Source organism: Phocoena sinus, chromosome 2 (assembly GCF_008692025.1).
Source record: "Phocoena sinus isolate mPhoSin1 chromosome 2, mPhoSin1.pri, whole genome shotgun sequence".
In the NCBI taxonomy this organism is placed as follows: Eukaryota; Metazoa; Chordata; class Mammalia; order Artiodactyla; family Phocoenidae; genus Phocoena; species Phocoena sinus.
The window spans coordinates 166,695,569-166,709,989 of NC_045764.1; the positions used below are offsets into that span (position 1 = coordinate 166,695,569).

Sequence of the window (14,421 nt, forward strand, 5' to 3'; positions counted from 1 at the left end):
GTCCATCACTTATGGAGCTCTTTGCCCTCCTTTTTGCCTCCCTCTTCTCATTTTCTCACTTATTCTCTTCTTGTCTTTAGACCTCTTCCCATGGTTCAGGATGGAACCAGAGAAGTACAGTCCTAGGGTTGGTCTCTCCCGTCAGTGTGCACCAGGACTGCGGAGCCCAGGGGAGTGTAGGTGAGGCCTGAATGTGTCAGGAAGGCTCCACCAAACAGGTGACACTTGACCTGAGTGTTGGAGGATGAGTAGGAGTTTGCCAGGTGGAGAGGGTGGGAAAAGCATTCCAAGCAGGGGGAACCACATTAGCCAAGACCTGAAGGTGTGGCAGCCCGTGGCATGTTCGGGAAGAAGTGAGCAACAGAGAGAGTGGGTGGAGGTTCAGTAGGCGGCGCTGGAAGGGTGTACAGGGCCAGATCCCACAGGCCTTGAATGCCAGGCTAAAGGTTGGGAAGCGATTCTGGACAAACAGCAATCAAGGGCAATCCTACGCCCAGCATAGAGCCACAAGGAGTAGAATGGATTGGGGGTGGGGTGGGGGCATGGAGGCAGCCTATGGCCACGATCTAGGTGAGCGGTAACGGGAGTGTCTGAGCATAGGTGGGCGGTTCTCTTGATCGTCTACCCCATAACTTGCACCTTCTCCCAAAGGAAGGGTCTTATAAGAACTTGGAGGTGAGCCTCGGGGGCCTCAGCTCACCTGTGGGGCTGCAGCCCAGTCACCTTAGACTGGCCGTCTGCTGCTCCTTGCTAAGAAACCTTCCAAGGAGACCATGCGAAGTACCCAGGAGAATGGACCAGTCATGGGGGGGTCATAGCTGCCCAAGAAAGTGAAGCACAGGGCCCGGGCAGCCCTCAGGAGCAACCCGCCTGGATCTAGGGAGAGCCTGGAGACGCACCCTCCCCCTCCGGGCTCTCCACGTCCTCAGGTGGTGGCTGGCATGGGCACAAAGCCTGGCCTGTCAGAAAGTCCCACAAAAATTTGTCATCTCTGATGCTGTGGAGACAGCCGGCCACGGCACTTCCAGGCTTGGGAGCCTCTGCCCAGGACAGGGCTGAACCATGAGTCCCGCCCTGCTCCCCTGTGGATGCGCACGGCTCTCTTTCAGTCAGTTTCTCGGCAGCCCCACTGTCCTGGGATTACACCTTGCTCACCTTCATTGGGTTTCTGACCCCTTTGGCCAGCAAGGTGGCAAACACCCACAGCCCCGAGAGTGCCCATCCCTTAGGGCGGGCACGCACACGCGCACACACATGCACGGCTGCCCTTGGCCGTCTTGCAACATCTCCTTTCTTTCAATGTCAAGAGCCTGTTGTGTTCTTACCACATTCCCCGTTCTGGGGTGCTCACCACCCCACTACTCACTCACGCCAGGAGAGCAACCAGGATGGGAAGTGTCGCAAGTTCCTATGAAGGGCGGCCCAGCACACGGCTTTATTTATTTATTTATTATTTTTTAACATCTTTATTGGAGTATAATTGCTTTACAATGGTGTGTTAGTTTCTGGTGTGTAACAAAGTGAGTCAGCTATACGTATACATATATACCCATATCCCCTCCCTCTTGCGTCTCCCTCCCTCCCACCCTCCCTATCCCACCCCTCCAGGTGGTCACAAAGCACCGAGCTGATCTCCCTGTGCTATGCGGCTGCTTCCCACTAGCTATCTGTTTCACGTTTGGTAGTGTCTATATGTCCATGACACTCTCAGCTTTAGAGCTAGTGTGACCTAGTTCAAATTCCAGCTCCTTCACTCACCGCCCCGGTGACCGTTCATCTCCCTGGCTTTCTCATCTTCATCTGCCTATGGGGACAACATGAGGACTTACACCAGAGGCCTGTGGTCAGGGATCAGTGAGATGGTCCCTGTAGAGCAAGGAATCCCCAACAGCCAGAACGCAGTGCACGTTTGTTCCTCGTATTGTCTTTGATGCTGTTTTTGGTGGTTTTCTTACTGATGACTACCCCCCAGAGGTAAAGAGCCCTGGGTGAGAGGCTGGAGGCCTGGCTCAATCACTAACAATGAATTTGCACTATCGATCTCTGAAATGAACACGTGGAATGAGACCTGGGTTCCAAACTCCTCCAAAAGGAGCTGCTTGAGGGAGCTTGCAGTGACCTGCCAGCCAAGTGACCTTGTTCTCAAAATGTGCTCCTGTGGCCTTTTGGGAGCATCCCGAGCTTTTGTCAGATTCTCCATAGAGCCTGGTACCGAGAGGTCAAGAACTCCTCTGAGCTAGTCAAGCCCCAGCGCCCTTTCAGCTTGGACGTCCCATGCCCGTTACCCAGAACAAGCCTGGCGCTGACCATCTGTGCAGGCCTGCTTTGGTGGCCCCAGCTAAGGGCTGAGTCAAGAGCAAGGCATGTGCTGGGACTTAACTCAGCAGTGCAGGAGCTCCAGCTCTCTGAGCTGGGGGCACAGGGCAGCTTCCTGTTTTAACACTGAGATTGGCCAGAGGCAGAATCATTTTGCAGAGGACAGGCATTCCCCCACTTGGGTGGTCAGGTCTGAGCTCACTGGCTACAATCCATAGTTCATTCTTCCTGCTGTGACAACTGCAGTGGCCCAAACAGGCCCAAAGCAACTTCTCTGTCAGGACCCCATCCTAGGGATGACTAGATGAAGGCCTAGAAAGGTCCGGTGACCTGCCCCAGAGCACCCAGCCGGTCAGCATCGGGAGCTCCGGGGTTCTGTCCCCTCCATCCCCGTACGTACCTGCACCCCGGGGCATGGGTGCCCCCCCCCACCGTGGGGTCTCACACGCCAGGGGACAGGACTGAAGCTGAGCCTGTCGCCAGCACCGACCAGGCCCCAGCCCGACACCGCAGGGGAGGATGGCGTGGGGCTTCCCCTCTCAAAGCAGGAAGTAGTGGGAGAGGTTTAAAACAGTCCCAGAGGGGAAACCACCCCTCTGAGCGGTGAAGCAAGCACTGCGTGGCCTTCCCTCGCCCTGCCCCCCGTGCAGCCCACGGACACCGCCCGGGCCAGGCTGGGGCCCGGCTTCAGGACTGACCGCCTCTCCCTCCCTCATCTCCACAGGCTTCTGGGACTCCTCGCTGAACCCCCGGCCAGGAGGTGGGAGCCCAGTGGGAGCGCCCCCCGCCTCCATTCTCAGGTCATCCGCCCATTACGAAAACTGCTCGTGTGAAATCGAGCTGTCCATAGGAAATGGCCACCTGTGGTTTGTGAATCCAGTCTTCATCGAGGACTGCGGCAGCTCCCTGCCGGCTGACCAGCTGCCCCCGGGAAGCTGCCCCTTGCCGTCGCCTCCCGCCTCCGAGGCTACCTCCCCCACCTCCAGGTGGGCCCCTCGCCGCCCAGCTCCCCCTCCCCCGCCGCTCCCTCTCCATCCCCCCAGCTCCAGCCGGCCTCCTCCCCCCGGCCCCCCTCTGGCCTGCCCTCTGCCCGGTTCTCCCTCAGCGGCTGCTCCCCCGCCTCCGCATCCCAAGGCCCTTCCTCCCTCACCCCCAGCGTCTGCCCCCCGCCTGGCACCCCACACCCCAGGCCCCGCGGAGCTTCCAAGCCAGCCACCCATGACAGCCTGTGAGAGGCTCCCGCGTCCCCTCGCAGGCCTGGGCCCCCTCAGGGAGGAAGAGATGAAGCCGGGGGCAGCCCCCAGCCCCTTGCAGTCCCCCGTCCCTCCAGCGCCCACGAAGAAGAGCCTCCCCGCCGCCCCTCCCAGGCGCCGCATCGCGGAGAAGGCGTCCCTGGAGGACCAGAGTGCAGGGAAGGCGGACAGGGGGGCGGCAGCGGAGGGGGACCCGGTGGGTCTTTCCAGGGCATTCCCGCTCCGCCTGCCTCCCCAGGGGACCTCCGGCAGCCCTGGGGACAGGCCTCAGAGAACCACAGAGCAAGGCCAGGAAGCAGTGGCCAAAGCCGGCGATCTGGGCAGCATGCCAGAGCCTCCGAGGAATATTCGACCACCCCCAGTCCCACCTCCCAGGAAGAAACGGCTCTCCCGGCAGCTGGCCTCGGTCCTCCCAATTCCCCTGGAGACTGCCGAGCTTTCCACGGACAGGGAGGCCCCCGAGAACCCCAGGCCCAGTCCACCTGGAGAAGGCCAAGGTCCTGCCCCCACGGCTGGCACTCAGAGCCCGCATGCCCGGCCCGGGGCCCGGCCCCAGAGCACCCCGGAGTTCAAGGGCTCCCTGGCCTCCCTCTCGGACAGCTTGGGGGTGCCCGCCTCGGCCGCAGACCAGGACTCCTACTCGACCAGCAGCACAGAGGAGGAGCTGGAGCAGTTCAGCAGCCCCGGCGTCAAGAAGAAGTCGTCGATGATCCTGGGCAAGGCCCGCCACCGCCTGAGCTTCGTGAGCTTCGCCAGCGTCTTCAGCGCCTTCCTCTCCAACAACCGCAAGCTGTACAAGAAGGTGGTGGAGCTGGCCCAGGACAAGGCCTCGTACTTCGGCAGCCTGGTGCAGGACTACAAGGTGTACAGCCTGGAGATGATGGCGCACCAGACCTCCAGTATGGAGATGCTGCAGGAGATCCGCACCATGATGACCCAGCTCAAGAGCTACCTGCTGCAGAGCACCGAGCTCAAGGCCCTGGTGGACCCCGCCCTGCACTCCGAGGAGGAGCTAGGTCGGTCCGCGTCCTGGGGCAGGGGCTGGGAACGGATGGGAGCCAGGGGTAAACCCAGATGATCCTCCCTTTCCGTGAACTAACCCCTCTGCTGTTCTGTCTCCTCCTTCCGAGTTCGGCCCATGGGCTCAGTTAGATGGCAGAACCTCAACCACCTGAGAGCTGGGCAGGACCCCACCCTCAGGATGCTCCTGGTTTTGTTAGGGAGACAAGTCACCAGGAGCGATTAGCGGCAAAAAAAAAAAAAAAAAAAAGCACTAACACACATGGCTGCTGAGGGTCAGAGGCAGTCCCTGCAGGAGATCTGGTGGCTGCAGAGATGTAGAGACCCTAGAGGGCATGGACCCTCTTATTCTGTAGATGAGGAGAAAGGCCCGGGAAGGGGAACGGCCTTGGTCAAGGTTACACGGGAGCCAGGGGCGGTGGGGAAGCTGATCGCAGGTCCCTGCCTACGGGTCACCACGCCTCTAGCTGCAGAGGCTCTGAGGGCCTGGAAGGATAGACAGGAGTGGGGTGACGGAGGCAAGGGCAGCTGTGTGTCGTCCTGTTGAAGAGGCTGGAGAAGCAAAGGGGAAGAGGGAGGCGGCAGGATGAGGACCAAGACAGCCAGGACCAGCCCTAGACCCAGACATGGGCCAAGCCTAGGCGTGCGTGGCAGGGAAGGGTTATCTTGGCCTCTACTGAGACTCAGCCATGGGGACATGGGCCCCTCCCTCACCTCCCAGGGATAGAGCAGCTCAGGTGTCTCCCTACAGGGACAGGACTTGGGACCTCCCCTGCTGGGCCAATAGCTGAGACCCTGGGGATCGGACAGAGCCAGAAAGACTTTCCAAGAATATTTCCCTACTGTCAACCAAAGCTGAACATTGCCTTGGTGTCAAGTTGACGTGGGTTCAAATCCTTGTTCAGGCCCCAACTAGCTGTGTGACCTGCACCAGCAGAGCCTGAGTTGGTCCATCTGTGGAGTGGGGATTATGGCATGTATGTTGCACAGTCGCTGTGAGATCAGAGATGACTAATTCTCATTCCACTAGCTGATCAGGACGCCTCTGGGATAAGATGACATTTGAACAATGAAGGAATAAGCCATGTGGATAGCCACATGCATTTCTCCAGGCAAAGGGAATGGCAAGTGCAAAGGCCCCGAGGTAGGAGCAAGCCTGGCTGGTTGGCAGAACAGCAAGAAGGCCAAGGTAGCGGGAGCGGCGTGTGCACAGGGAGCAAACAGGTGATGAGTGAGAGAGGTCACAGGGACAGGTCACAGAGGGGGCTTGTGGGCCACGGGAAAGACTTCAGCTTCTATGGTGGATGAGATGGGAGCCATTACAGGGCTCTGAGCACAGGAATGTCATGATCAAACATGACATAACAAGATTATGCTGGTTGCTGTGTTGAGAATGGACCAAAAGAAGCCAGGGCAAGAGGCTATTAATATAACTCAGGTAAGAGATGATGACAGCCTAGGTCAAGGTGGTAGCCGTGGAAATGGTAAGAAGTCAGGTTCTGGCTATACTGTATTCTTGAGACTAGATTCAAATGGATCTGGTAATTGAAAGAGACACATCAAGAATAACTCTACCAAACATTTACTGGGCACCCAGGCCCTCCAGGTACAGCTGCACAGGTTGTATACTGCACAACTCCCACGTACATAGTGCTCTCTGAGGTGGTGTACTAGTAAGCAGCCCTGTGAGAGTTTCATGTGTGCCAGGCCCTGTGAAAAGCGTTAGATACCGTGTGTGGCTCCTGTGCGCTTGGCAGTGTTGGCTTTCTGTTGAACGTACTACACTGTCTCACCTGTCAGAACTGTGAGCTGTACCTGCCGGGGCTGTGAGTATGTCCTTCCAGGGACATGGGGTGGGGAGAGCCACACTGTCGGGCAACAAGACGTGGGGGCAGGATCCCTGCAGCTGGTTTCCTCACCCTCCTGCTCTCGCCCCCCTGCAGAAGCCATTGTGGAGTCTGCCTTGTACAAGTGTGTCCTGAAGCCCCTGAAGGAAGCCATCAACTCCTGCCTGCATGAGATCCACAGGAAGGACGGCTCGCTGCAGCAGCTCAAGGAGAACCAGCTGGTGATCCTAGCCACCACGACCACCGACCTGGGCGTGACCACTAGCGTGCCGGAGGTGCCCATCATGGAGAAGATCCTGCAGAAGTTTGCCAGTATGCACAAGGCCTACTCGCCCGAGAAGAAGATCTCCACCCTGCTCAAGACCTGTAAGCTCATCTACGACTCCATGGCCCTTGGCAACCCAGGTAGGTGGGCAGCCGGAAGGGACCCGGGCTGGGGGCGCTCTCTGGATCCCTGGAGCAGCGATGTCGTATGAGGCTGTGACCCCTTCCCCTCGACAACTCCAGAGCCCTTGGAAAGCACTGGAGAAGCCTTCCCAGAATCAGAAGCCTGTTGGGGCAGGAGTAGCCACGGTGGGTTCCCTGGGGGCCGGGAGGGGAGCCATGGTTGGCTGCCACACTGAAAGCAGCCGAGGAAGCCAGCCCATACTGTGCCTTTGTATGAATTAGGAAAAGGTACTACGTTCGTTTCCTAGGGCTGCCGCAACAGAGTTCCACAAACTGGTGACAACAGAAATTTATTGTCTCACAGTTCTGGAGGCTGGCAGTTAGAGATCAAGGTGTCAGCAGGGCCCTACTCCCCCTAAAGGCCGTAAGGAAGGAGGTGTTCCAGGCCTCTCTTCTAACTTCTGGGAGTTCCTTGGCTTGTGGCAGCATCACTCCAGTCTTTGCATGGTGTGCTCTCTGTGTACGTGTCTGTGTCCATACTTCCCCTTTTTATAAGGACGTCGGTCATATTGGATTAGGGGCCCACCCTACAACAGTATGACCTCATCTTAGCTAATTATATCGGCAAAGACCTAATGTGCCAATAAGGTCACATTTCGAGGTACTGAGGGCTAGGACTTCAACATATGAGTTTTGGAAGGACACAATTCCACCCATAATGGCCACATAAATCAGTTACAGAAGCCAGTGGGGCAGTTACGCTGGTCTGGTCAGGTGTGCCCGAGCTTGGCTGGGCTGACTCGAGGGTCTGTGGTCAGAGGGGGTCGTTTGGAGGCTGGCTGGGCTAAGATGGCCTTGCTCATGTGTTGGGTGGTTGATTGGCTACTGACTGGTCTCGGATGGGGGTGACTGGGCCACGTGTTTCTCATTCTCCAGCAGGTTAGCCCAAGCTTGTACCCATGGCGGTAGTTGGGGGTCCAAGTGGGCAAGTACAGCCTGCAAGGCCTCTCGGTATGGACTTGAACTGGCACAACGCCGGTCTGACACATTTCACTGACTCGTTTAGTCACAAGACTAGCCCAGATTTAAGGGGTGAGGAACCAGACTTCCCTTCTTGATGAGAAAAGCTGCAAAGGCACCTAGCCAGGGGTGCAGACGTAGGGAAGGGCATCATTAGGACCATTTATAATCGGTTTATCCCAGCGCTCCTCCAGGCAAACAAGCACAGGCATCACTGCGCCGTGGTGCACACCTTACACTGAGCACAATGCTGGCTGGATTTCGCCCCCTGGCTACCCCTTCAGCTGGATGTCCCTGTGCAGTAAGCAACCTGCGTAACTGTACATGACAGCCATGGTAATGGAGCGTGGAAGGATTCTTAACCTCTGTAGCCATACAGACTTAGGTTCAAATTCCTGATCTGTCACTTACTACCTGTGTGACCTTGAGTGATTTACTTAACCCCATAAGACCCAGTTTCCTCATCTGAGGAAGCTGTTTTACAAAGAGGCAAAACTAAGACCCCTAATGGTTCAGAAGCCACACTTGGTCACTTGTGGGTATTGGAAACAGCATATGTAAAATGTCAACCTCAATGCATGGTGCCTAGCAGGCTCGACCAGTGGTGGCTGTTTTAGGGGAGGGATTCTCCATCTGCCTTGGAGAAGAGCAGGCCAGTGTGGCCGCAGGCCAACAGAAGACATTTGTTAGTGTGTGACTGGGGGATGGTGCAAGGTCCCCTCACCCTAGAAAAACTTCCTCACAGGCCTGGAACAGGCCACAGTTCCAGGTTGGAGTCACTCTTTTGGATTAAACTGACTTGGGTCCAACAGTCAATTGTGAGAATGAATACTGTTCCCTGTAAGCAGATGCCACCCTGAGTTACAGCTGCACGTTAACCCTTTATCATAATATTGGAAATGTGATTGGAAGAGAGAGGGTTGGAGCAGTGGAGACGGGATGCTTCATGGAGTGGGAGTCAGACCTCGAGATCGGGTGTCCCACGCGGTGTAGAGTCCAGAGAACAGGCCAGCGTGTGAACTCCACAGCTGAGAAACCGCCTCAGAAATCTCCAAGGAAGTAAGGTGGGGGTCAGCAAGCAGCCTGCACCCCCCCCGCCGAGCTCTCAGAGGTGGGCCTGCTCTGCCCCGGGGGTGTGGAACCCGGGAAGCTGTCCAGGAGCCCACAGCAGCGATGTGAGGCTGGAGGTTAAGTCCCCAGTGTGGCGTGGCAGAGGGCTGACCAGGAACCTTCTCAGACCTTCTCAGAGCGAGGCGGCCCCAGATCAGCAGCCGGGGAGGGAGGCAGGCTCAGGGGGTGTCCTGCGTGGTGTGTAGAGGGGGCAACTGGATCAGGGGAGGAAAAGAAACAAAGCCCCGTATAGGACCCTTTGCTGGGAGCAGCCTCAGCGAGAACAGACAGGTGGGCCTGGGACCTTGGAGGAATGTGGAAGAGAGAGATCCAGGCTTCCTTCCCAGCTGTGTGATTGTGTCCAGGTAACTTCGGTGCTCTGAGCCTCAGTTTCACCTGTGTTAAGTCAGCACAGCTACACCCACGTTACAGGGCTGTTGTGAGACTGAGATGAGTCTGCAGTTTGCATCCAACCCAGTGGCTGGCACTTAACAAGGACAGTTACCTTCCCCTCTGAACTTCTCATTTGGGCAGTCATTCTCCCTGCCTTGAGGGGGCTCGGGGCAAAGTCAGGGCCCAGTCAGGGCCCAGGGCTCTACAGACCCTGAGCCGTTATCAGGGAGGCAGCTTTGGGCCTGAAATGGGCAATTGCGTCCTCAGCGAGTCCCCGTCTACTCAGAAGCCTTGAGCTTCCTGCAGTTCTTTTAAACACTCAGTGTCTTGGCAGTGACTTCAGACACTGTTTTGCTGACAATGAATTTACTTACTAAAAACTTACCAGCGAGCAGGGAATGGGGGAGGGAATGGCTAAATCTGAGGGAAAAGAAAGACAGAGAGGCACTGCCAGAGCTCAGCCCCTGAAAGACTGAACAGAACGAGGACGCTCATAGTTTCCTTGTCCTTGGCTGGCAGGGGCAGGGAGACAGGAACCTCTGCTGATTCAGAAGCCAGCTCCAGGCAGGGAGACTCTGAGCCCAGAAATTCAGGACGGGATCAAGGCTCCGTGTGAAGATTCCCCACCAGGAACAGACCCACCAGGAACAGATGGGCTTCTTGGCGAGAGCCAGACAGTGGGTTCCCCTCCCACTGCTGAGGGAGCACTGGCCTTGTGAACGCAGTGGCTCCCGACCTTACCTGTGCCCCGAGCGGGCCTGGGCTGCCCCACTCGGAACCTCAGCCTCTTCCCCTGAGAGGAAGCAGTTCTGCCAAGAAGAGCAGGAGTTTGAGGGTTCATTCAAGGACATGGGTTTGAACCCAGCTTCGGTGCTGTAGCCTTAGACTTGAATCTCATGGGGCCTCTGCTTGTGTGTAAAATGGGGATGATAAGACCTACCTTGCAGGTTGCCGTACAGGGTAGAGGTGGGGGGAGCACATAGAAAACACCTGGGCTGCGTGGCCCCAAGGAGGTACTAATCTTCCAGAGCCTCTGGTTTCTAGCCCCATTCAAAAAGAGGCTGGGAACACCTCTCTCGGGGCTGTGGCGAGGCTCAGATGCGAGCCGGTATGTGGGTGAATGTCCAGTAGATGTGAAGATGCAGGAATGGCTGCTCCAAATGTGGAGGACGCAGCCACTCAGTGGTTTCCAAGCTGGGTTCCAGGAGGCACCCCAGGGACCACCAGAGGGACACAAGACTGGGCTTGACGCCAGACAGCCCTGCTTGTCCCTGTTTTACACACAGGGTTCCACCTGGGATTTTGTTTGAAATAAACAGTTCTGCTGCTAAATTTTTTGGTCTTTTGAGAAAACCTTTCATTTGGAAAACATTTCAGACTTCAAAAACTTCAAGAATAGGAATAGTACATTAAGATAGGAACATCCACTTAGCCCTCGTGGACTGTTAATATCTTACGTCATTTGCTTTATCATTTATACTCTCTCTATGCATATGTAATTTTTTCCTGAATCATATAAGGGCAAGTTACATACATCTTGGCCCTTTACCCCTAAATACTTCTGAGAATAGGGATATTCCCTCACATAACCACATTAAAGTCGTCTGCTTCGTAAACTTACATCAATAAAATATTTTTCTCCACTGCACTGCCTGTATTCCAGGTGGTCACTGATCTAACAAGGCTCTTATTAGCATTTCCTCCTCCAGTTCAGGGTCCAATCCAAGGTCAGGTACCGCATTTAGTTGCCTCCTTTAATCTGGAACGTTACAGCCTTTCTTTGTCTTTTATGACATTGGCATCTTTAAAGGATACAGGTTTTCCTCCCTGCCCCCTCCACATCTTTTCTTTGTCACGAAAGTTCCTCATTTTGTGTTTGTCAGATGTTTCCGCATGATTAGACTGAGGTTAGGCATTTTCAGCCAGATCTGGACTGACTCTTAAATTCTCTTCTGACTTTGACATGAAGTGACCTTAGGACCAGGTCTTCTGCTCACAACCTCTGCCCACCGGGCCCCGCTCCCCTCCCGCAGCCTCACCTCCTCACCCACCAGACGCTTCCAGAGCTTTGCTACTCTGAGTGTGGTCCCCAGCCCCGCCGCCCCACCCCCCACCCCCATGGAAGCCCTGGGAGGCATGCACGATCCCGTGGAGGGCACAGCGCCGGCTTGGCTGCCGCCGGCCTCCACCACTGACACCCACTCTACGCAGAAAACTGCCCTTCCCCCCACCCGCCCTGCCCCAGCCCCTCAAGTCCAGGAAAGAAGCTCCACCGGCCCATCTCTTCCATTGCACGATGCTGGCAATAGTAACTGGTATCCACACGGCCTGGCTGCTGGCGAGACCGGCTGGGACAGTGGGAAAGGCAGAACTTAGAGACACAAAGCCTGAGGTAACGGCCAGGCTGTCTTTTCCAGAAAGGTAGTTGCTGTTAATGCCCATGATACGGATGGGCCAGGATTCAAAGCTAGGATATCCTCACTCCAGAGCCTGTGCTTCCATCGCTGTACCAAGAAGCCCACCTGGGAACGGATCCCAGAGCTCCCGAATCCTGATCAAGTACTTCCTCCACTATAGCAGGTTTAGGGGCCCATGTCAGGTAGGGTGGGGAGCGCACAGAGACAATGGCTTTGGATAGACCTGGCCCTCTGTCCCGCAGCCAGGAGCAGACTGGATGAGCAGACTGCATGAGGCTCGGTGAGAGCAGTTAGAACTTCTAGAATTATCTGTCCCATTACTTTGACAGGACAAGCTGTTCCCACCTCTTCAGTCCCTAAGACCCAGCATTCAGGGCTGGCCCTGCTATTGGGGAGAAATAGCTTCAAACCCAAGAACTCCTCCGTAAGATAGGAGCTGGGGGAAGGAAAGGAGAATGCAGTGCACACAAATGTGGGACTCTTTCTTAAAAGAATAAAGAGCAGGCAACATCCGAGAGGGCAGTGAAGGCCAGCGGGCTGCTTTCTTCTCCTCCTTCGAGGGTCTGTAGCTGGCTCGGGCAGGGCAGAGGCGGGGGTTGGGAGACCCCAGGTGCAGGGATCGACAGGCCTATGACATTGACTGAGGGTAGACAGGACAGAGAGGGAGGTCAGTCTGTTGGTTTCTAAAAATCAATGTTAAAAAATCTAAACTGATTTCTGATGACAAAAGTCGCTAATGTTTATTGTAGAAAAGGACGATTAGTATTGTGGTAGATTTCTATCTGGTCTCTTTGAAGTAGATATAGATAGGTAGGTAAATAGATAATTAGTCGAGGAAATACTTTCTGCTATAACAGATAAACCCTGCAATCTCTAACTCAGTACAAATTTATTTCTCACGCATGGAAGTCCAGTTGGTTGGAGGAGGGCTGGGGAGTGGGGACTGGGCTCTGCTCCATATAGCCATCCAGGGATCCAGGCTGAGGGAGGCTTTCTAAGTCCCCCTGGGCATCGACATGCAGGTGACACAGAGAGACAGACAGAGAACATATGTGCCAGGCCTGGAAACAAAGCATAACCTTGTTTTTATGCCCACAACAGAAATGGGTTCAGGACCTCTAAGATGTCATGTTCTGAGGATTAGAAGCCACGTTACCCTCCTGTCTTGCATAATAACCATGTGTAACATTGCTCAAAATCCAATAAACAGAAGGCACCATGTTATCCCTTTCTATCTGTCTTGTCACTGAAACATCACAACCACCCCCACAAGGTGTGGGCACTGTTGTTATCCCCATTTTACAGCCAAGGAAACTGAGGCTCGGCAAGGTGAAGCAGCAAGCTCAGGGTCACACCTGAGCAGGTGAGTGGGCCCTGGGACTTGGATCCAGTTCCTGTGCTGGACTGCTGTGCTCTCCTGCCTCTCCAGGGCGCCCTGGGGTCGGAGATGACCTCAGGGAGGCCAGTCCAATCACAGTGGCTTCATGCGTTTTCCAGCCAGGCTGGGACTTTTGGCCTCTGGTCTCTGCACCCACAGCCTGTGTGGCTGACTGGCTTGTGGGCTGAGCTCTCGAAGAGGAACCCAGGGAGCTGGAGTGATTTCCTCAGGGATCCACTGTTGCTCAAAGCAGAACTGAGACTGAAGCAGCATCTGCAAAAAGCACAAACAACCCAACAGGGTCGCTTTGGGAAGCTCAGTGGGAGAGAGGCTGGCCTCTCGTCTCACATCAGCCACAGACTACAGGGAACCTCCCTCCCTCGGGCTCCAGCTCTTTCATCCGTGCAGCTGGGAGTTCAAACTAGACCAGTGGTTTTCCAACTGGTCCCGGAGAACTCTCGAGGGACTCGAGGGACTGGGGACATCTTGCAAGGGGAAGGGGGGAGGAGGGGAAACAGCAAACCAGCCCTGCTGTCCGACTCGATCAACCAGAGCAGCCAAGTTCTGTATAAGATCTACCCCTTAATGAAAGGATTCCACTGCAAAAGGAAATTTAAAACCTCCTGTTCCAGAGGCTTTCTACTTCCTGCCATCCTGTGTTTTTATCAGATAAGTTCATTCATTCAACAGTTCAACAAACATTTATTGACAGTATGGATGTTAACAGGAAAACCCAGCCCCTGTTTTTAGGATGGTCACAGTTCAAGTGGAAAAACAGAGCATTCAACAGGCGACAACCATGCAGTGAGATAAATGATATTCATTCATTCATTTAGCAAGTATATTTATTTATTTGTTTTTTTAGATGTTGGGAGTAGGAGTTTATTAATTAATTTATTTTTGCTGTGTTGGGTCTTCGTTTCTGTGTGAGGGCTTTCTCTAGTTGGCAGCGAGCGGGGGCCACTCTTCATCGCGGCGCGCGGGCCTCACTATCGCGGCCTCTCTTGTTGCGGAGCACAGGCTCCAGACGCGCAGGCTCAGTAGTTGTGGCTCACGGGCCTAGTTGCTCCGTGGCATGTGGGATCCTCCCAGACCAGGGCTCGAACCCATGTCCCCTGCATTGGCAGGCAAATTCTCAACCACTGCGCCACCAAGGAAGCCCTATTTAGCAAGTATATTTATTAAACACCTACTACTGTTGAGGCATTGGATATAAACAGTGAGCACGATAAAGTCCCTGCCCTCGTAAAGCTTTCATTACCTGGGGAGAGACAGCTAAT

The 14,421-nt window shown here is 55.2% G+C and overlaps 1 protein-coding gene across 4 annotated transcripts in view; it reads left to right on the top strand.

Moving 5' to 3' along the window:
* RIN3 (Ras and Rab interactor 3) overlaps nt 1-14,421 on the top strand; it is a 117,313-nt gene that overhangs the window by 89,084 nt on the left and 13,808 nt on the right. For 3 of the 4 annotated variants that reach the window (XM_032620026.1, XM_032620018.1, XM_032620012.1), the window contains exons 6-7: nt 3,041-4,585; nt 6,533-6,841. In XM_032620026.1, coding sequence (XP_032475917.1) covers nt 3,041-4,585; nt 6,533-6,841 — 1,854 coding nt within the window. Of the gene's footprint in view, nt 1-3,040; nt 4,586-6,532; nt 6,842-9,865; nt 14,080-14,421 lie in introns of those variants that run through there. The other variant, XM_032620035.1, reaches the window with a different exon arrangement.